Source organism: Grampus griseus (assembly GCF_964374135.1).
Source record: "Grampus griseus genome assembly, chromosome: 1".
Classification (NCBI taxonomy): Eukaryota; Metazoa; Chordata; class Mammalia; order Artiodactyla; family Delphinidae; genus Grampus; species Grampus griseus.
Window position 1 is genome coordinate 175622342 of NC_139017.1, and position 21961 is coordinate 175644302.

General features: G+C 44.0%; 1 protein-coding gene across 1 annotated transcript in view; it reads right to left on the bottom strand.

Moving 5' to 3' along the window:
• Nucleotides 1-14699: 14699 nt before the first annotated feature.
• Nucleotides 14700-21961, bottom strand: part of UBE4B (ubiquitination factor E4B) — a 111298-nt gene continuing 104036 nt past the window's right edge. The window contains exons 27-29 of the mRNA XM_082679355.1: nucleotides 17595-17769; nucleotides 16502-16648; nucleotides 14700-16169 (exon numbers count right to left, since the gene is read on the bottom strand). Coding sequence (XP_082535481.1) covers nucleotides 16108-16169; nucleotides 16502-16648; nucleotides 17595-17769 — 384 coding nt within the window. The 3' untranslated portion in view covers nucleotides 14700-16107. The remainder of the gene's footprint in view (nucleotides 16170-16501; nucleotides 16649-17594; nucleotides 17770-21961) is intronic.

Sequence of the window (21961 nt, forward strand, 5' to 3'; positions counted from 1 at the left end):
ACTACACATACAGAAGTGAGGAAAAAGAAAAAAGGGACTTCCCTAGCGGTCCAGTGGTAAAGACTCTGAGCATCCAACGCAGGGGATGTGGGTTCGATCCCTGGTCAGGGAACTAAGATCCCACATGCCTTGCGCGTGGTGCAGCAAAAAAAAAAAAAAAAAAAAGTGGGGAAGGCAGTCTGGCCACAGAGGCAGAGACTGGAGTGATGCAGTCACTCCAGCAGTCTCCCCAAGCCGGAAGAGGCAAGAGCCTCCAGAAGCAGCATGGCCTGGCCAGTGCTTTGATTTTTCAGCCCAGTGATACAGATTTCAGAATTCTGGCCTCCAGAAATGCGAGATCATAAAATTCTCTTATTCTAAGCCAACTAGTTTGTGGTAATTTGTTATAGCGGCCACAGAAAACTCATACAGAGATTAAGTAATTTATTCATGGTCATGGTTAATAAGTGGTGAGAGAGTCAGGATTCAAATCCATGAACATCTGGCCCCAAACACTACGCTCTTCAGCACAGCACGGTCCACCCTTTATAATACATAAAACAGACAGACACTGACAAAGTACTAACTATCAAAAAAGGAAGAAGCAGAAAAATTGGAATTCCATCAAAAGCAGGGTAGCATTCTGGCTGATTCAACCAAATCCATTCTCTCTACCGCAAACATCTCAGCTTTAGAAGCATGACTTTAAAAGTTCATTCTCCCACACACTTTACATCGAAATTAGGTCATACCTGCCTCACAGCCAAGAATGTGTGCACTTCAAGGAGAAGAAAAGATTTGTAAAAGGAGAAAAGATGATACATTTAGTTTATAGCTAAAGAGTTTACTTGGCAGAAATTTCAGCCTCTTAGTCCACAGTTGGCAATCAGAGAAGCAGAAGCTACTTATCTTTTGAAAAGGTTTGTTTCCTTTTTTCTCCTTCAACTGGGACTCTGTCTTCAATTTTCTCAATGAAAATGAGTAAGGGCTATAAGAACTGGATTTTTTATTCCCCTCTCTTGCTACCTTCCTGACTGTTGGAGTTCCCAGGCAAATCAGCTAATGGGAAAGTTAGGATTGGGGGTTTGAATTTAATCTTAATCTGCAAATGAGCCTACATTTTTCTCTGTAGGAACAAGACCTTAATCTCTTGACACTCATTAAACTTCTAGTTTATACTCTGAGCCTCTTATAGTCATCAGTGTGTGTCCCCAAATCCACCAACTTGATTCATCTTACCTCCTTTCCCCCTTTTTTTGGCCATTTAAATGAATATGCACAAAGTTTTGAGATAAGTGGTCAGAATAGCAGGGTGGTCTGCAATGCTCTAAATTAAATGTTGTTCTCGACCCAGATTTATGGGCACAAAGCAGCAAGTGTGCAGAGAACTGAGGATGAGGTCCCCTTGGCTGCCAGAGTATTTCTCAATCATCCTAAAGAAGTCAACTGGAAAGGAAAAATGTTTTCGCATTACTAACAGCCTCAGTACGTTGTGGTTTGAAAGGATGATAAAAGCACAGCCTTTAAGGCGTCTCTAAGGAAGAAGGTAAGCATTTAGATCTACGATATTTATATAAACAGCTGACTCTGTACTTAGAGCTCAGAATTAACCCTATTTATTCATAATGTGCTTTTCTTTATAAGAGCTCGAAGTCTTTTTTTTTTTTAAAGCCATTACATCAGCCATTTCTTTCCATCCATGTAATGTTGAAAGGTAACACGCTCATTTCACAAGGACACTGAAAGCTACAGAAATAATCGCCAAAGGCTATCAACCCACCAGCGAAGTGAGCAGAGAGGCCTGCGGACAAGACAAGCTCTGACAACAGCACATTCTGTCTGTCTGTCTGTCTCTGTCTCTTTCACACACACACACACACACATGCACACACACACCTTGCACTGAAAGAACTTCAAGGTGTCACGGGGTTGGAGATACCATGTTTTCATTTTTGTTTTTTAATCACAATCCAGCCTGCCTGTCCACTTTCTACCTTTCAATTAGTGGCAATTTAGCCAACGTGCTTAGATTTCAACAAGACAGCATAAAGAATTTAAACCACCATAAAAAGTGATACACGACACAAGAGGACAGAAGATTTAAAGGAGACGGTCTTCTGGAAAAGAGCATCACCAACGTTCCTTTTTTCAGCCCAGGATCCCCAGGGTTTCAAAACAACTGAAGCAAAGCTCTTGCCCATGTTTCTTTATTTTTTGATACAAAATACTCCAAAGAGTACCTTACAGGGAGAAATAGGCGAGTCTCAGTGTTTTCAATTAGCACCTGTGTAGTTGCAGGCAAGTAATATAACCCCTCTGAATCTCCGTTCCTTCATCTGTAGGATGAGATGGATAATCCAGTCAGCCCTCTGTACATGCAGATGTGGAACCCGTGGACAAGGACGGCCAGCTGCACTGCACCGTTTTATATAAGGGACTTGAGCATCTGTGGATTTGGGTATCTGTGGGAGTTCTGGAGCCAGTCCCCTGCAGATACCGAGGGACAACTGTAGTGTCTACCGCAAGGGTTCTTGGGTGAATTAGATGAGGCTGTAATCTACACCACTGAACCCAGCCATGGAGGGCCCTGAAGAGAGATTGAGGAAGAGACTGAGAAACTATACAAAACCTGAGAAATCTGTGAGGAGACACAAGGTAGTTATGCTCTGGGATAGGAGGTGATGGCAGCCTGACCCCCTTCTCCGGTTCCCTTCCCCTCCTCCATGCCCAAGGGACCGGGTGATTATAACCACAGTAAGAGCAGTGCTGGGGAAGAGGTACAAGAAGTTTTCTTTTTTTTTTTTTTGGCCGTACCATGCGGCTTGCAGGATCTTGGTCCCCTGACCAGGGATTGAACCCTCACCCTGGCAGTGAAAGCACTGAGTCCTAACCACTGGACAACCAGGGAATTCCAACAAGAAGTTTTCTTGAAGGGCAGTGTGACCTGTTGGGATGACAAATGGGGACTCATGAGACCTATAATGTAATGCCACCAACTTTACCCTCTGAGATGCACCCCCCAACATACACACACACACACACACACACACACACACACACACACACACACACACACACACACACACACACACATACACTCACTCACCAGGAGGGCACAGACCAGGGCCTGAGCTTTAGCCCTGCTCACTACACATTACCATTCCCATCCAGGTAACTTACAGTGTCCAAAGGAATATGAGCTCATGAGAAAATAACTATACATTTAAGAAGCAAAACAGCTATAACATAAATCAGAGACCATAAGCTGAACAACTTACATCAGAGGAAGCAGAATTAATGGACTAAGACACACAAAAAAATTCCAATAAGCATAATAAATATCTTCAAAGAGAATAGGCTATGGGTAATAAGTAATGAAATAAGCAGTTATTTTAAAAAACGAATTGGAGATACAGGGTCCAACAGGAAAATGCATACGGAGAAGGAATTAGCGAGTCAGAAGATAAGACTGAGAAACTCCACTAGAAGACACCAAGAAGGGACTAACAGGGGAAACATTTAGAAAATATGTGTATAGGTATATAAATAGAGAGTGAGAAAAAGAGAAATGGCATCATAAGTTATAATGCTAAATCACTGATTTATACGATATAGTGACTTTGAAAATTGGCATCTCAAATACAGAGGAAAAGTCAGTGAGGAAGTTACTAAAACCAGAAAAAGGTATTATAAGAAAGAAAAACTATAAACCAATATAAATATTGATTATATTAGATATAGATATAGATAGATGTAAAAACTCAACAAAATTTTAGCAAATTGAGTCAAACAATATATGAAAAAAATAATACATGACGTCCTAGTGGGATTTCTCCCAGGATGGCAAGGTTTAACATTCAAAAATTAATCAGTGTAATTCATCACATTAACAGCCTAAAAAAAACCCAAACTATATTAACATCTCAATAGACGCAGAAAATGCATTTGACAAAAATCCAAGATCCAAAAATCCAACATCAAATGGATCCTGAAACATATTCAAGAATGTTCATAGCTACATTATTAATAGTAGTTCCAAACTGGAGCTACAAGTCTCTGTCAACAGTAAAATAGATAAAAAATATTTTGGTATATTTAAACAATGAAATATATATAGCAATGAAAATGAATGAATCATAGGTAATGCAGCAATACTGACTACACTCATTCTTATGACGTAATATTGATCACGAAAAGTCAGATTTAAATATATTAAATTAAATATATTAATATAGGGACTTCCCTGGTGGCGCAGTGGTTAAGAATCCACCTGCCAATGCAGGGGACACGGGTTCGATCCCTGGTCCGGGAAGATCCCACATGCCGTGGAGCAACTAAGCCCGTGCGCCACAACTACTGAGCCCGCATGCCACAACTACTGAAGCCCATTAACCTAGAACCCGTACTCTGCAACAAGAGAAGCCACAGCAATGAGAAGCCTGTGCACCAAAACGAAGAGTAGCCCCCGCTCGCTGCAACTAGAGAAAGCCCGTGCACAGCAACAAAGACCCAACACAGTCAAAAATAAATTAAATTAATTAATTTTTTTTTTTCGGTACGCGGGCCTCTCAGTGTTGTGGCCTCTCCCGTTGCGGAGCACAGGCTCCGGACGCGCAGGCTCAGCGGCCATGGCTCACGGGCCCAGCCGCTCCGCGGCATGTGGGATCTTCCCGGACCGGGGCACAAACTCGCGTCCCCTGCATCGGCAGGCGGACTCTCAACCACTGCACCACCAGGGAAGCCCCTAAATTAATTAATTTTAAAAAATAAAATAAAATGAACAAAATGAAGCAACTGAGTTTCCCTGCCTCAATTTACTCTTGTTTCAGTCTTCCGCTTGTAAGTAAATGGCAACTGCATCTCTCAAGCTGTTCAAGCTGAAAATTTAGGGCCAAATTTAATCCCCTTTTTTCTCTCATTCTCACATCCAGGCAATCGACAAATCTTTTGACTGTACCTTCAAAATATTTTCAGAATCTCCACACTTCACAGCTCTGCTGCTACTGCCTGGCCTAAGCCTCCCATCATTCGTTCCTGAATTGCTGCAATAGCCTTCCACTGGGTGCCCTCATTTCTTTGTTTTTACACTTGCCGTCCCCTTTTCAATCTGTTTTCCACAGTAGCCAGAGTTGATAACATGAATGAGTGTTGGGTGGTGTCACTCTTCTGCTCACACCTTTCAATACAAATCGCTCTCACTCAAGGTGAAAGCATAGTCCTTGCAATGGCCTGTCATGTGTAGCCACCATCTCTCCAGCCCTCTCAGTTTCTCTAACCTCATCTCCTACTACTCACAGCCTTGCTTACTTCCCTCCAGTACACTTGCCTCCTCGCTGTTCCTTAAACGTACCAAGAGAACTCCAGCCGTAGCTTCTGCATTTGTATGTTTCCATAGTCTGGACCACTCTTCCCACAGATCTCTGCAGGCCCCTCTACATTACTTTCAAGACTTTTTTCTTTTTGGCTGCGTGGCTCATGGAATCCTAGCTCCCTGACCAGGGATCGGACTTGGTCCCCCTGCAGAGGAAGCGCCGAGTCCTAACCATTGGACTGCCAGGTAATTCCCTGCTTTCAAGATTTTTAAATGATACTTTTTCAGAGACACCTTCCCTAACCACCTCCCAAAAGGGTCTCTCATATACTGCTGGTGAGAAGGTAAATGGTACATCCCCATATATAGCAAAATTGGAATTTTATATACTCTTTGATCATCTAATTCCATTGCTAGGAATGTATCTTTTTTTTTAAAATTTATTTATTTTTGGCTGCGTTGGGTCTTCGTTGCTGCGCGCAGGCTTTCTCCAGTTGCGGCGAGCAGGGGCCACTCTTCGCTGCGGTACGCGGGTTTCTCTCGTTGTGGAGCATGGGCTCCAGGCACGCGGGCTTCAGTAGCTGCAGCACACGGGCTCAGTAGGTGTGGCTTGCGGGCTCTAGAGCGCAGGCTCAGCTGTTGTGGCCCATGGGCTTAGTTGCTCCGCGGCATGTGGGATCCTCCAGGACCGGGGCTCGAACCCGTGTCCCCTGCACTGGCAGGCGGATTCTTAACCACTGCGCCACCAGGGAAGCCCAGGAATATATCTTAACATATGTTTGCATGCATACAACGATGTATTTACAAGGTAGTTCACTGCTGCACTGCTTGAGGTAACCCAGATTGCAATCAGCCTAAGTGCTATCAATAGATGACTTAGTGATAATAGAATATTTGTGCTGCTGGAAGAAAAAAAGAAGGATTCCAAGGTATATTTTACATGGAAAAAAGCAAGAAGCAGGCAGTGTAGTACTACCATTTCTGTTGGAAAAGAAAACTGGTAACAGCAGTGGGAGGGATATTGGGAGGCTGGAGGACTGGGGTGGAAATGAGGAGGCAGGTACTTCTTGTATTTTGAACTGTTTGTACATATTTCTTTTTCTTTTTCTTTTTTCTGGCTGTTCCACCTGGCTTGCAGGATCTTAGTTTCCAAACCAGGGATTGAACCCTCGCCCTTAGCAGCGAAAGCGTGGAGTCCTAACCACTGGACCACCAGGGAATTCCCTGTACATATTTCTTATTCAGAAGATTAAATTAGGGACTTCCCTGGCGGTCCAGTGTTTAAGACTTTGCCTTCCAATGCAGGGGGTGCGGGTTCGATCCCTGGTTGGGGAGCTGAGATCCCATATGCCTCTCGGCCAGAAAACCAAAACACAAAACAGAAGCAATATTGTAACAAATTCAATAAAGACTTTAAAAATGGTTCACTTAAAAAAAAAAGACTTAAAAGAAAGATTAAATTAAAAAAATGTAAAGTCCTGAAATCACATTCATGGTTTTGAAACTTGAAAAAGCTGGTCATTGCTCAACACTGTGAATACACTAAACACCACTGAATTTTTTAAAATTTTAATTAATTAATTAATTAATTTGGCTGCGTTGGGTCTTCGTTGCTGTGCACGGGCTTTCTCTAGTTGTGGCGAGCGGGGGCTACTCTTCGTTGCAATACGCGGCTTCTCACTTGCGGTGGCTTCTCTTGTTGTGGAGCACGGGCTCTAGGCGCACGGGCTTAAGTAGCTGTGGCACGTGGGCTCAGTAGTTGTGGCTCGTGGGCTCTAGAGCGCAGACTCAGTAGTTGTGGCACGTGGGCTTAGTTGCTCCGTGGCATGTGGGATCTTCCCGGAGCAGGGCTCAAACCCGTGTCCCCTGCATTGGCAGGCGGATTCTTCACTGCACCACCAGGGAAGTCCAACACCACTGAATTTTAAACATTAAGATGGTTAATTATACTGTATACTAACGCATGTATGTGGAATCTAGAAAAATCGTACAGATGAACCATTTTGCAAGGCAGAAATAGAGACACAGGTGTAGAGAACAAGCGTATGGACAGCAAGGGGGGAAAGCGGGGGGTGGGGGTGATGAATTGGGAGACTGGGATTGACATATACACACTAATATGTATAAAATAGATAATTAATAAGAACCTGCTGTATAGCACAGGGAACTCCACTGTACAGTAGAAACTAACACAACATTGTAAAACAACTGTAACCCAATGAAAAAAAAAGATGGTTAATTGTATGTTATGTGAATTTTACCTCTAAAAATCCATAAACAAAAATATAGGTAGAGGGCTTCCCTGGTGGCGCAGTGGTTGAGAGTCCGCCTGCCGATGCAGGGGACACGGGCTTGTGCCCCGGTCCATGAAGATCCCACATGCCGCAGAGTGGCTGGGCCCGTGAGCCATGGCCGCTGAGCCTGCACGTCCGGAGCCTGTTCTCTGCAACGGGAGAGGCCACAACACTGAGAGGCCCGTGTACAACAACAACAACAACAACAACAACAAAAAATATATATATATATATAGGTAGATATAACAGAACTTCCACTCAAAAAAACAAGATTACAACAAATCTATCAGAGTGATAACAGATTGGCGGAAGATATTCCCAACCTCTAAAACTGACTAGGGAGTAAATTCTAGAAAATACAAAAGAATGCCTACAAAACAGCAAGAAAAGGGGCAGGAAAACACAGAATTGTCATTTTACAGAAGGGGGAAAACTGTGTGGATGATTGCATTTTCTAAGATGGCTCAATGAGATCTCCCCATGCACATGCTGTTTTGTTTTGGTTTTTTCTTAATAGTTATTTATTTATTTAGCTGCGCCGTATCTTCGTTGCGGCGTGCAGGCTCTTTTAGTTGTGGCATGTGGGATCTAGTTCCCTTACAGGTATCAAACCCAGGCCCCCTGCACTGGGAGCATGGAGTCTTAACCACTGGACCACCAGGGAAGTCCCCCACATGTTGTTTTTAAAATGTGACACTGGAATTCCCCACATTGAGAGGTGGGGTCTGTGTTCCTTCCCCTTGAACCTGGGCAGGACTGCGACTGTATATGACTTTCGAGGCTGCTAGGTCATAAAAAACCAACTTCTGCTGGGTCCTCTTGGGGTGCTAGCTCTTAGAACCTGGTATGTGAAGTCAAAAGCCCCAGGGAGGCCATGTGTAGGTGCTCCAGCCAACAGTCCCAGTTGGGTCCCAGCCAACAGTCCCAGTTGGGTCCCAGCCAACAGCCAGATGTGAATGAGGAAGCCTTTACAATGACTCCAGCCTCAGCCACTATGATTGTAATGGCCTAAGAGACCCTGAGTGAGAACTGCCTTGTTGAGCTCAGGCCAGCCCAGAACCATGATAGATGATCATTAAATAATAACTAATGTTTTAAGCCATTAAATCTGTTTAGCAGCAAGATTTAGGTCTTGGAAGTGGGTGCGATTGTAACCAAGCCTAAATTACAGGGCATTGGCTTTGGGACTGAATGGCAGGCAGAAGACATTGAGGAGACTTTAGTGAGGCCTACAGGGCATCTAAGAGGCTTTAAAGCAAAGTGAGTAAATGTTATTGGAAGCTGGAGGAAAGGGAACGCTTTCTATGGAGTGGTGGAAATTTTGGCAACTCTGTCATCTGTGGTAATGTGAAGAGAAGAAATATACCTAGTGAACTCAATGACCAAGGTAAGGAAATTTCAAGGCAGGAATAATGAATGTGTCACTTGACTTCTCATTGCCTATGGAAGAACGGCTTCTGGGCAGAAATCAAACAGAGACCACTGTCAGGTAAACATCTAAAGATGAGGTCAAGAACATGACTGTAAAAATCCTTTCTTGAGATCTCAGAAAGATTTAAGGGTTTCACAAGAAATTCAAAATAGAGAAGAGTCTCTCATGAAGACATTTGTGGTTGTGGCTTTTGTCTGGAAGAGTAAACCCAAGAAGATTCATAGAAAACCCACACAATTTTAAGAGAACTGTTCTGAGGAAAGTACCTCCAGCTTAAATGAAAAGGGACAGAAAAAGTACAGCATGAAAGGAGACTCTGGAACCCAATCTCTTCACAAGCAGGAAAGAAATGAGGAAGGGTACTTAGTTGCAATTCAGTTTTCCTGTGGAAAAGAAAGAAAAGATTCAGAGGCAGAAACCAAGAGTCCAGAAGATGGAAGTGAGAGCCTTTGTGAACAATTCACAGGCTGTAGGATTGATCCCCGAACAAGGAACTGGCAACACACGCCTAACTGGATTTCCGAATTACTATGGACCAGTGACTCATGCGTGTTCCCAGTTGCCAACTTTTTGAACAGGAGCGTCTATAATGGTTTTTCTACGCCTGGCCCATCATTATATGCTCTCCATGTGTGGAGATAACTTTTATCTTTAGTTCACATATCTTTGGGTCCAGAAGAATAGCACTCGATGGTACCCAAAGAATCAGATCTGAGGAGGCTCATCTATACCTAGGCGTGCTTTGAAGGACGAGACAATGGACTTCAAGATGATGTCATAATGGGATGAAATTTGGGAGTCTTAGAGGAAGGGATGTACTAGGAAGAGTGTAAATTGTTACTAGAGAGGGAATATGGCAGATCTTATTTTGCAGGATGGCCAGAACAACATCTCCCATCCCAGATGCTCTTCTTACAGTGTGACGTTAATGTCTTCCCATCATGAGGTTGGGCTGTTTGTTCTTTCCCCTTAAATCCAGGTGGGCTCGTGACTAAGGCAGAAGGGCCCCTATGTTACTTCCAAACCTGAGTTGTAAAAGGCAACACAGCTTCTGTCTGGTCTTTGCGGGTGCTTGCTCTTGGGACCTCCAGAATTGTGGGAGATAAAATCACTGTTATTGTATCAAGCCACTAAATTTGGGGGTATTTTGTTATGCAGTGATAGATAACTGACGCAACTGGAATGACAAACAAATATATGAAGAGATCATTCATTCAACAAACATACTGAGCATTTACTCTGTGCTAGGCACTCTTCTAGGTGCTGGGGATACATAACAGACTAAAATCTCTGCCCTCATGGGGCATACATTCTAGTGGGGAGAAACAGATTGTAATCAAGAAAATAGTATATATAGACTGTTAGACAATGATGCTATCTCTTAGAATGCTAAGGAGAAAATGCAAAGAAAGGGACTAGCAAAGCATAGCAAAAGTGGGTGAATGAATTGCAGTTTTAAAAAAGAGTGAACAGGGACTTCCCTGGTGGCGCAGTGGTTAAGAATCTGCCTGCCAATGCAGGGGACACAAACTCAAGCCCTGGTCCGGGAAGATCACACATGCTGTGGAGCAACTAAGCCCATGTGCCACAACTACTGAGCCTGCGCTCTGGAGCCCGCAAGCCACAACTAATGAGCCCGCATGCCACAGCTGCTGAGGCCCGTGCGCCTGGAGCCCGTGCTCTGCAACGAGATGCCACTGCAATGAGAAGCCTGCGCACCGCAATGAAGAGTAGCCCCCACTCGCCACAACTAGAGAAAGCCCGCGCGCAGCAACAAAAACCCAACGCAGCCAAAAATAAATAAATTCATAAAAAATAAATAAATAAAAAGAGTGAACAAGGAAGGGCTCGAAAAGGTGAATTTTTTGTTTGTTTGTTTTTGGCCACACCGTGCGGCATGTGGGATCTTAGTTCCCCGACAAAGGATTGAACCTTTGTCCCCTGCAGGGGAAGCTTGGAGTCTTAACCACTAGACTGCCAGGGAAGTTCCTGATTTTTGAGTAAAGACCTCAAGCAAATAAGGGAGTGAGTGATCTATGTATTTCTCTGTGGGAAGAAGATTCCTTGTAGAGGGAGCCACAAGTACCAGGGACCTAGGAGGGGTGAAGAGCGTGCCTACAGTTTAAGGAGGACCATGAGCCCAGGGTGGCTTAATGGTTGGAGTTAGGGGAGGTTACAGGATATGAGGTCAAAGAGATAATGTGGTGGGTGGGTACTGCCTTCTAGGCCAGTGTAAGGGCTTCTTTTATTCTGAGGGGATTAGGAAGCCACTGGAGGGTTTTGAGCAGAGAAGTGACATAACCTTAGTTAAGTTTTAACAAGACTGTTTCAGCTGCTGTTTTGAGAAAGGACGAGGGACGAACAGGGAGACCAGTCATGATGCTGTTGAAATAATCTAGAACACCTCTAATGATGACTCAGACCAATAACAGCAGTGGACCTGGTGAGAAGCAGTTGAATTCTGGGTCTATTTTATAGGCAGAGCTGAGAAATTTGTGGGCAGACTGAATAGGAAAAGGGTAAAACAGGAGTAAAGGATGACCCCAAAGTTTTGAACTGAGTGACAAAACTGGAAGGACAGAGTTGACATTTACTGTGATGGGGAGACTAAGAGGATCAGGTTTGGGGTGAAATATAAGGAACTTGATTTAGATATGTGAATTCCAAGGGTCTTTTAGACATTTGAGGTGTCCAGTGTCTGCAGTACAGGAGGGAGGTATGGGCTGGAGATACAAATTTGGGGGTCAACAGTGAGTGTCTGATATTGAAAGCTGTGAGACTGAAGTTATTTAACCATTTAAAATGAGAGTTGAATGGAGAACATTATGGAGGTTCCTTAAAAAACTAAAACTAGAATTACCATATGATACAGCAATCCCACTACTGGGCATACACCCTGAGAAAACCGTAATTCAAAAAGACACATGCACCCCTATGTTCATTGCAGCACTATTTACAATAGCCAGGTCATGCAACCTAAATGCCCATTGACAGATGAATGGATAAAGAAGATGTGGTACATATAGACAATGGAATATTACTCAGCCATAAAAAGGAACGAAATTGGGTCATTTGCAGAGACGTGGATGGACCTAGAGACGGTCATACAGAGTGAAGTAAGTCAGAAAGAGAAAAACAAGTATCGTATATCAACGCATATATGTGGAATCTAGAAAAATGGTACAGATGAACCAGTTTGCAAGGCAGAAACAGAGACACGGATATAGAGAACAAATGTATGGACACCAAGGGGGAAAAGCGGGGGGGAATGGTGATGGTGGTGGGATGAATTGGGATTGACATATATATACTAATATGTATGAAACAGATAATAAGAACCTGCTGTATAAAAAACTTTAAAAAATAAAATGAGGGTTGAGTCTAGAGTTGACCCCAAGGCCAAAGTGCCTTCTGGAATGCTATGCTGCTTCTCCATATCTCCTTTGCCATTATGAACTTGGACCATTCTGGAATATAGTTGGCCCTCTGTATATGCGGGTTCCACATCCAGATTAAACCAGCCACGGTTTGAAGACTCCAGAAAGTTCCAGAAAGGCAAAACTTGAATTCGTCGCCCGCTATCAACTATTTACATTGTATTTACAACTATTTACACTGCATTAGATATTATAAGTAATCTAGAGATGATTTAAAGTACATGGGAAGGTTATAAGCAAACACTACACCATTTTATATAAGGAACTCGAGCATCTGCAGATTTTGATATTTCTTGGGGTCCTGGAACCAACCTCCTGCAGATACTGAGGGACCACTGAACTGCCACACAGCAGGAGTGGTGAAGGGATCACAGCCTGAAGCCCAGATGGCCTAGATTCATATGCCACTTCCCTGTCCCCTTCACACAACTGTTGAGGAGATAACAAATTCATATATGAGAGTGGCTTGTACATAGAAAATGCTCATAAAATGCACATTTATCAACCAAGGGTGATTTCCTCAGCCCAATGCCAGCTGATCCAAACATCAAGCTCATACTATGGATGTTTCCTTCAATCAAAGTTACCTTGGGGGCTTCCCTGGTGGCGCAGTGGTTGAGAGTCCGCCTGCCAATGCAGGGGACATGGGTTTGTACCCTGGTCTGGGAGGATCCCACATGCCGCGGAGCGGCTGGGCCCGTGAGCCATGGCCGCTGAGCCTGCGCGTCCGGAGCCTGTGCTCCTCAACGGGAGAGGCCACACAGTGAGAGGCTCGCGTACCGCAAAAAAAAAAAAAAAAAAAAAAAAGTTACCTACTCAGATAGGGCCTATTTATCTCCCCTTAGCACCTCAACACAACACTGTGAAATTCACTATTTTATGTACCAAACCCAAAGGTTACAAAATGTGAACAAAATAACGTGCTCGGCTATTTTTTTAAAAGATATTCTTATCAACTCCGTTTAAAAACCCACACAATAGTGAGTCACAAGACGACTAAGAAGCTATTTTAATGATCCTTCTCTTCAGGATCATTTCTCTTCTGCTCTTCTGATTCTCAGATCCTCCTTCCTGTTTGGCCATCTTCCTTGTAGCCAAGGCCTACTTTTAAAATATTTTGGAACTTACTTTAATATCCATAATTCACAGAATGAAGGCAGTCACAAGTTTCTATACAATAGCAAGCCTTAGACTCTAAAAATAGAAATAGCAAACATCTTCCCCCTAGAGACAGTACAAGTAGGAATGCCCTAGCCGGCAGAAGGTCCTTCAAACCTCCGAATTCTGAATTTTCAAAATGATGAGTACATCTGAAGGGGTAAAGCAGCATCTTATTACATTCATGGGGAAAGAGTGAGGCATGCAAATAACACGACAGAACCTGTGCCTGAACCTGATAAACCTCTGCAGAGTTTATCTTCTGGATAGAGAGGAGAGAAACAATACACATGCATGACATGGAGAAACAAAACTGGCAATAGAAGCCAATAAACATCATTAACTGTATAGGCATAAATGCATATAAACTTGGTAAAAAATAAATTAACAATTATCTGCACAGTGGGATTACAGGTGACTTTGGCTTTCTTTTACCTATATTGTCTAAAATTGTTGTTAACAGGAATACATTATATTTTTTGGAAAAAGGAAAAAGTTGATTTAGTCCAAACGTGCTCAAGAGTAGTGGCTGAGGGCATGGACTCTGGAGTCTGGACACCTGCTCTTCCACTAATTGGCCAGGTGACCTTGAGCAAGTGACCTAACCTCTCCACATCCCACACCCTGACCTGCTGGAAAAAAAACAAAGATGATTGTCCCATCTTAGAGAACGAAATCGTACATGTAAAGGCCTTGGCATAGGTTGGCACACAGTAAATGCTGCAGAAACGCTTGCTCTTATTACATGAGCTGGTAGGTTTCATCAACTGCAGTACCTAAGATAATGTTCATGAGATGGGCTGAACTTGAGCAAAAATTTTCAAGGTCAGGGAAAATATATTTGCAATAGGGTAACCACCTGAGAACTGAAGAGACTGAACATGACAAAGCTCAACCCCCTTGAACAAGCAAACAGTGACACAAGAACCAACTGGAGCATCAAGACTGACACAATAGGAAAGTTTTATTTTAAGAACAGCAACTCCTAATTGGCTCCAGGAAAGATCATGTACCACATGCCAACACATCTGGCTCTTGGTCTTCACCCACCCCTTTGTTTTCCACAAAAAGAAGAGACTCAAAGAAGATTCCTTCTGAATGTGTATCACCATTTATTGTAGTTTGCGTCAGGAACTGAACAGAGGACATTGTCTGTGGAGCGGGAAAGAAAGGAAAAGAAAAAGAAAGTATGCTTTTGTAGACTTAATTTCTTCAAAACACTTTATGGTTTCAAATTCTTTTTTACCCCAAAGGAGATTCAAGAATCCGAGTATGGTTAAGTAGGGAGCAGTAATACAAAAAATCGTGTGTGTGTGTGTGTGTGTGTGTGTGTGTGTGTGTGTGTGTGTGTGTGTGTGTGTGTGTGTGTGTGTGTGTGTGTGTGTGTGTGTGTGTGTGTGTGTGTGTGTGTGTATGTTTTCTTTGTGTGTGTTTTTACAAGCAGATGTACTTCCACATTTCTTGCACCCCTTTTTTGCTTTGGTAAGGCCAAGCCCCACAGGACACATCATACAAACGACCCCTGCCTTGAACTCACAGACTCAAGGGTTGAGGAATTTATTTACCCTCGCAGGATAACTATAAAGGTTTCCAACTGTCACATAGCATTAAAAATAACCCAACCCCCCCCCCCAAACCGTAAGACGCGAAATCCTGATACACTTAAATGCTTCCTTTGCTGCAGCTGTTCCTCAGATTCCTAATCGTGGACTCACTACAAGGACCAGAGCAACAGGATTCTCTTCATTTTGTTTAGAATAAAAAAAAATTTTAAGGGACATTTCAAAATAATAAAAAAAAAAAACTGAAATTCAAATTCTGAAAATATCTTGCCTTTTTTATTAATCATGTCATCTAACACCAATTAAAAAAACAAATATGTGAATATGATATAAAAATACGATCCCAGGATTAACACTTTGTTGCAGGCACAGTTATCTCACAGAATAAATGTTTGGAGGGCCAGGGAAAAGAGTTTATTTTTGTTTTTGCTTCTCTTAAAAAAAATCCACAGCAGTGCAAGTAGGATCAGGATGGGGCCGGCGGGGGGAAGAGTCTTAGCAGCAAAATGTCCAAGGTTCTCTAATCACAATCAAAACCAACGGATACTGGATTTAGGAAAAAAAAAAAAAAAAAAAAAAAAGGATGAAGGGGATGCTGCCCAGACCCATTCGTCATCAATCACTAAAAGACTTCCGTAGCAAAAGCCCCAAATTGTGACATATGAAGGACGTGCTCTATTACACAAGCAATCATAAAACGTATCCCTCAAGCTTTTGACCACGTCTGTCACTTAAATATATGTACAGGAATTGGGCTACTCTTCTTATTCATGTCCTTTCCGGTCTCCACTGTTTGGTCGCTCTGGGTAGGCTCTTGGTGTATTTTGCCACTTCTGGCCTCCAACATGTGAACAGCATTTGCACCACCGATGCTGCTCCTGCCTGCCTCGCCGGCCTTGGCTGTTTCTCGCAGAGGGTGGGCAAGGGGGATGGTTTAATGATCATTGTTCTGTTTCTCTCTCATCCAGGCATGAATCTGTTCTTTCAGTTCTGGCACTGAGAAAAGAAAGGAAAGAATTAATACCCCAGATGGGAGGGCTCTTCCTGAGAGATGATGCTTGTAGTTCTGTATAAAAGGGAAGAAAAGGCAATTCATTCCCTCACTGAACTGAAGGCTGAAGAAGAAATAGGACATGAAAAGTAAGAACTGGAATTCTGTAGTGAAAAAGAGCAAAGAATGTTTTATGTCTTGTCCATTAAGTGTCAGAAACCATGTAGTGTCTGGATTTGTTAAATTTCCCCCTTTTGACTACTCTCTGATACACGATTTTGGCCTCACTGCTCAGTACAGGTGCAGGCACTGCAGTTCGAGCCATGCCCTGCTCTACCTGGCTCCAGCATGCTCTCTGTCAGCGTCTGTCGGTTGAAGGGGTCCGTGGGGGAGTTCAGCAAGTGCCGCAGGATGATGGAGCGGTCCATGATGGTGCCAGAGGGCAGCCGCACGGGGTCAGTCATCAGGGTGTCCATCAGAGGGTCTACAGAGACAGAGCAAAGCAAACTCTGATCTAACAATAGAGTCTAAAACTGAAAAAGAAAACAGAGTCCCTCCTATCAGTGAAAAATATAACCATAGGAAACAGCAACCAAACGGCCCCTACCAGGCCCCCAAGTTTAGGAGGAAATCAGCATTAGATAAAGGCATACACTTCACCTTTTGTAGAGGGGAAGCACCCTTTTGTCAGCTACTGCTGGGAGGAAAGAACAGACAAAAAAGACAGCAGGACAGACAGGCCCTCCCGAGCTGTATGGCGAAGATGGCAGGCTAGAATCAACCTTTCCTCTTAGGACTACTCAGAATTCTTTGAAAACATGAGTCCCCACTTGTAAAGGCAAGATTGACCTTAGAATCTTCAGGGTTGTTATCTGGTTTGAAATCAGGCTGAGGACTTTTTTCTCTTGTAATTTATAATATGAACTAAAGGTAGATAAACAGAATTTCAATTTCTGACCAGTGTCTCAAAAAGCAATGAGAGGGGGCTTCCCTGGCGGTGCAGTGGTTAAGAATCTGCCTGCCAATGCAGGGGACACGGGTTTGAGCCCTGGTCCGGGAAGATCCCACATGCCGCGGAGCAACTAAGCCCTTGCGCCATAACCACTGAGCCTGTGCTCTAGAGCCCGCGAGCCACAACTACTGAGCCCACGTGCCACAACTACTGAAGCCCACGCACCTAGAGCCCGTGCTCCGCAACAAGAGAAGCCACTGCAGTGAGAAGCCCACGCGCCACAACGAAGAGTAGCCCCCGCTCGCCGTAACTAGAGAAAGCCCACGCACAGCAACGAAGACCCAAGGCAGCCAAAAATAAAATAAATTAAATTAAAAAAAAAAAAGTAACGAGAGCACAGAATGTCCTCTTCTAATGTTACATGTTTCAAGTTAACTCAAATCAAAGAATTCCACGTGAAAAAAGCGGGCCCACTCGCCTCTGAACTCGTCTGGGGCGTCACTGTAGTCGATTTCTGCACGCGCGTTCTTGGCCACGATCTCCTCCACCTTCTCAGCCAGAAGTTTAAACTTCTCTATCGCTATTGTGGATTTGATCCCTGCCTTCCGCATCTTCAAAATAACTTCTTCAAACAATTCTTTGCTGTAGGATCTCTGAAAATGAGGAAAGACACCGTGAGACGTAAATATATTTTAAGTGGAAAAAAGCAAGCTGCAGAAAATACCCAAAGCATCATCTGTTTTCTAAAAAAGCCCTAAAATTCTAATGTACATACATAAATACTTTGACATGGTTATAAATACATAAAGACTGGGCTAATACGCACCAAACTGTACAAGGCCTCTGGAAAGGGCTTCAGGATTGAGGCAAATGAGGGGAATTTTAAAAAGTTTTAATTACTTTTATAGCAAACATCCATTTCTCTTAAAATTTAAATATTAAAAAGAGAAGGACTGAAAGTCTACTTCAGTCCTTGCCAGGCACTGAGCCCTAGCAGCCTATGAGAGGAGGTGGAAATTTCAGTTCTTTTCCCTAAAGGTAAACATGGTGAAAACAACCCAATATAGTTCATAATCAACAAGCGCGTTCTCCCATTCCCTGTCAATCCTTATTTAAGATCTCTCAGTTCAACGCTGTTAAATGTCAGGGGCTCTGCTGACGGGAGCAGACAGGGTTTATGCCTGTGAGAGTGGGAGGGCTGGTCTACACAGCAAGCGCCCACCAAAGACCCAGGCAAGCCTGGGTTTCAATCCTGGCTTTACCATCTACCTGCTGTGTGGTCTTAGAGAAAGCTCTAACTCTCCTGAGCCCCAGTTTCCTCAGGTGTAAAATGGGGGTAGTAACACCTACCCCACAGGTGCCTAATTTATATAAATCACTGCCATTTCAAAATATCAAAGTATATCGTATTTTGCATTTACGGCAAAATCACTGAATGCTTGTCACTTTAGTGACAGTGATGCAAATGGAGGAGGGGAATGACTAAATCTGAAACTCTGAATGACAGGACCATAATCTGTGACCTGTGATTTCTAAACGAGGATTCACATGAACATCATGGGATGAACTCATCTCAATACTTGTGTTCCCTTAGAAGGCTGGAATGAAAGTCCTCAGTCTTTCTTCGGTTCTTTTTTAACTTCAGTTTCTAAATAAGTGCACATGCTCGCTTTCTCTCTCCACACACAGCCACGCCCCTTATTTAATCCATGCAACTCAGGGGAAAAGAGAGGAGAGGACAAAAAGCCAGCAGGGCACTTGGGCCTGGCAATAATCCTTTAAAATAATTTGAAAAGTTCAGAGAGCCTCGGTTATAGTTTTCTGAAACTAAATTACTACATTAGGTCAACAGATACTTGATTTGGTGTCTACTTATTATGAGCCAGGTAAGCTACAGTCCCCGTCCCTTTGGGAAGAGGCACAGGGGATAAATGGCCAAAGGGTTATGGTGAGATGTTGGAAGGGCAAAAACGCACAGGGTGGGTGCTGCTATCCACACTACTGAGACGATTCACCTTGAACTTCTCTGTGTAAACAAGTAGTCATTCTTAGCCCATTTACTATTCTCGAAAATATCACCCACTCTATTTCTCAAAAGATGATTGAGTTTTTAACCAACTGACTTCTGCCTGCTGTTAAGTCAACTTCTAAGATAGAGCAGTGGAGTGAGCATTATCAGAAATCAAAGGGTAGGGACTTCCCTGGTGGGGCAGTGGTTAAGAATCCGCCTGCCAATGCAAGGGACATGGGTTCGAGCCCTGGTCCGGGAAGATCCCACATGCTGCGGAGCAACTAAGCCCGTGTGCCACAACTACTGAGCCCACGAGCCACAACTGCTGAAGCCCGCGTGCCTAGAGCCCATGCTCCGCAACAAGAGAAGCCACCGCAATGAGAAACCTGCACACCGCAACAAAGAGTAGCCCCCGCTCGCCGCAACTAGAGAAAGTCTGTGAGTAGCAATCAAGACCCAGCACAGCCAAAAAAACAGAAATAAGAAATCAAAGGGTACTTATGATAAGAGGACATGGCACTCAGTTTCAAAGAGCAGTGGTGCCAATGAATCGACCAAATACAGATTACTGAGCTGCTGCTTCAAGTTCAGTGTGGATGGTGTCAGAGAGGAAGCAAAGATGTTGTGGGTTTTTTTTGGCTGTGCTGGGTCTTGGTTGTTGTGTGCGGGCTTTCTCTAGTTGCGGCAAGTGGGGGCTATGCTTTGTTGTAGCGCACGGACTTATTGTGGTGGCTACTCTCGTTGTGGAGCACGGGCTCCAGGCGCGCGGGCTTCAGTAGTTGCAGCACATGGGGCCCAGAGCGCACGGGCTTCAGTAGTTGTGGCGCGTGGGCTCAGCAGTTGCAGTGTGCGAGCTCTAGAGCACACGGGCTCAGTAGTTGCGGCTTGTGGGCTCTAGAATGCGGGCTCAGTAGTTGTGGCGCCTGGGCTTAGTTGCTCCGCGGCATGTGGGATCTTCCCAGCCCAGGGCTTGAACCCATGTCCCCTGCATTGGCAGGCAGATTCTTTTTTTTTTTTTTTTGCAGTACGTGGGCCTCTCACTGTTGTGGCCTCTCCCATTGCGGAGCACAGGCTCCAGACGCGCAGGCTCAGCGGCCATGGCTCATGGGCCCAGCCACTCCGCGGCATGTGGGATCTTCCCGGACCGGGGCACGAACCCGTGTCCCCTGCATCGGCAGGCGGACTCTCAACCACTGCGCCACCAGGGAAGCCCGGCAGGCAGGTTCTTAACCACTGTGCCACCAGGGAAGCCCAGGCTGATTCTTAACTACTGGACCACCAGGGGAGTCCCAAGATGTTGTTCTTGACCTCAAGGACCTTACAGAATGGCTACAGAAATTAAACATAAAAATATCTGCAAATCATGTATCTGATAAAGGTCTAGTATCCAGAATATATAAAGAACTCACACAGAATATATAAAGAACCAAACAGTGGCACAGTGGTGCCCTGGTGGCACAGTGGTTAAGAATCCACCTGCCGGGCTTCCCTGGTGGCGCAATGGTTGAGAGTCCGCCTGCCGATGCAGGGGACGTGGGTTCATGCCCCGGTCTGGGAGGATCCCGCATGCCGCGGAGCAGCTGGGCCCGTGAGCCATGGCCGCTGAGCCTGCGCGTCCGGAGCCCGTGCTCCGCAACAGGAGAGGCCACAGCAGTGAGAGGCCTGCGTACCAAAAAAAAAAAAAAAAAAAGAATCCACCTGCCAATGGAGAGGACACAGGTTTGAGCCCTAGTCCAGGAAGATTCCCACATGCCGTGGAGCAACTAATAAGCCCATGCACCACAACTACTGAAGCCCGGGAGCCTAGAGCCCGTGCTCCGCAACAAGAGAAGCCACCGCAATGAGAAGCCCACACGCTGCAACAAAAAGTAGCCCCCGCTTGACGCAACTAAAGAAAGTCCGCGTGCAGCAATGAAGACCTAATGCAGCCAAAAATAAATAAATAAGATAAAAAATGGATGAAGGGGAGTTCTCTGGTGGTCCAGTGGTTAGGACTCATGCTTTCACTACCGAGGGTCTGGGTTGAATCCCTGGTCAGGGAACTAAAATCCCACAAAGCTGCTGGGTGCGGCCAAAGAAAAAGAAAAAGATGAAGGATCGAACAGACATTTCTTCAAAAAAGATATACAAATGGCCAGCAAGTACATGAAAAGATGTTCAACAGCATTTGTCATTAGGGAAATGCAGATCAAAACCACAGTGAAATACAACTTTACTCCCACTAGGGTGGCTATTTAAAAATAAAAAAACAAAACAGAAAATAGCAAGTGTTGGCGAGGATGTGGAGAAATTAGAACCTTCGTACACTGCTGGTGGGAATGTTAAACATAGAATTACCATATGACTCAGAAATTCTACTCCTAAGTATATCCCAAAGAATTGAAAATAGGTATTCAAACACTTTTACATGAATGTTCACAGGATACTATTTATAACAGCCAAAAGGTGGAAACAATTCAAATGTCCATCAATGGATGAATGAACAAACAAACCATGGTATAGCCATATAATGAAACATTAAGCCGTAAAAAGGAGTAAGGTACAGATACGTGATATAACATGAATGAACCTCGAAAGCATGCTACATGAAAGAAGCCAGACACAAAAGGTTATACACTGTATGATTCCATTTACATGAAATATTCAGAATAGGCTAATAGATAAATGTAAAAATAGGTAAAATAAAGACAGAAAGCAGTTTAGTGGTTGCCAGGAGCTGGGGTGAGGACGAAGGGACACTGACTGCTTAATGGGTACGGGATTTCCTTGTGGGGGTGATTAGAGGTGATGGTTGTACAATACTGTGAATGTACTAAATGCCACTGAATTACACA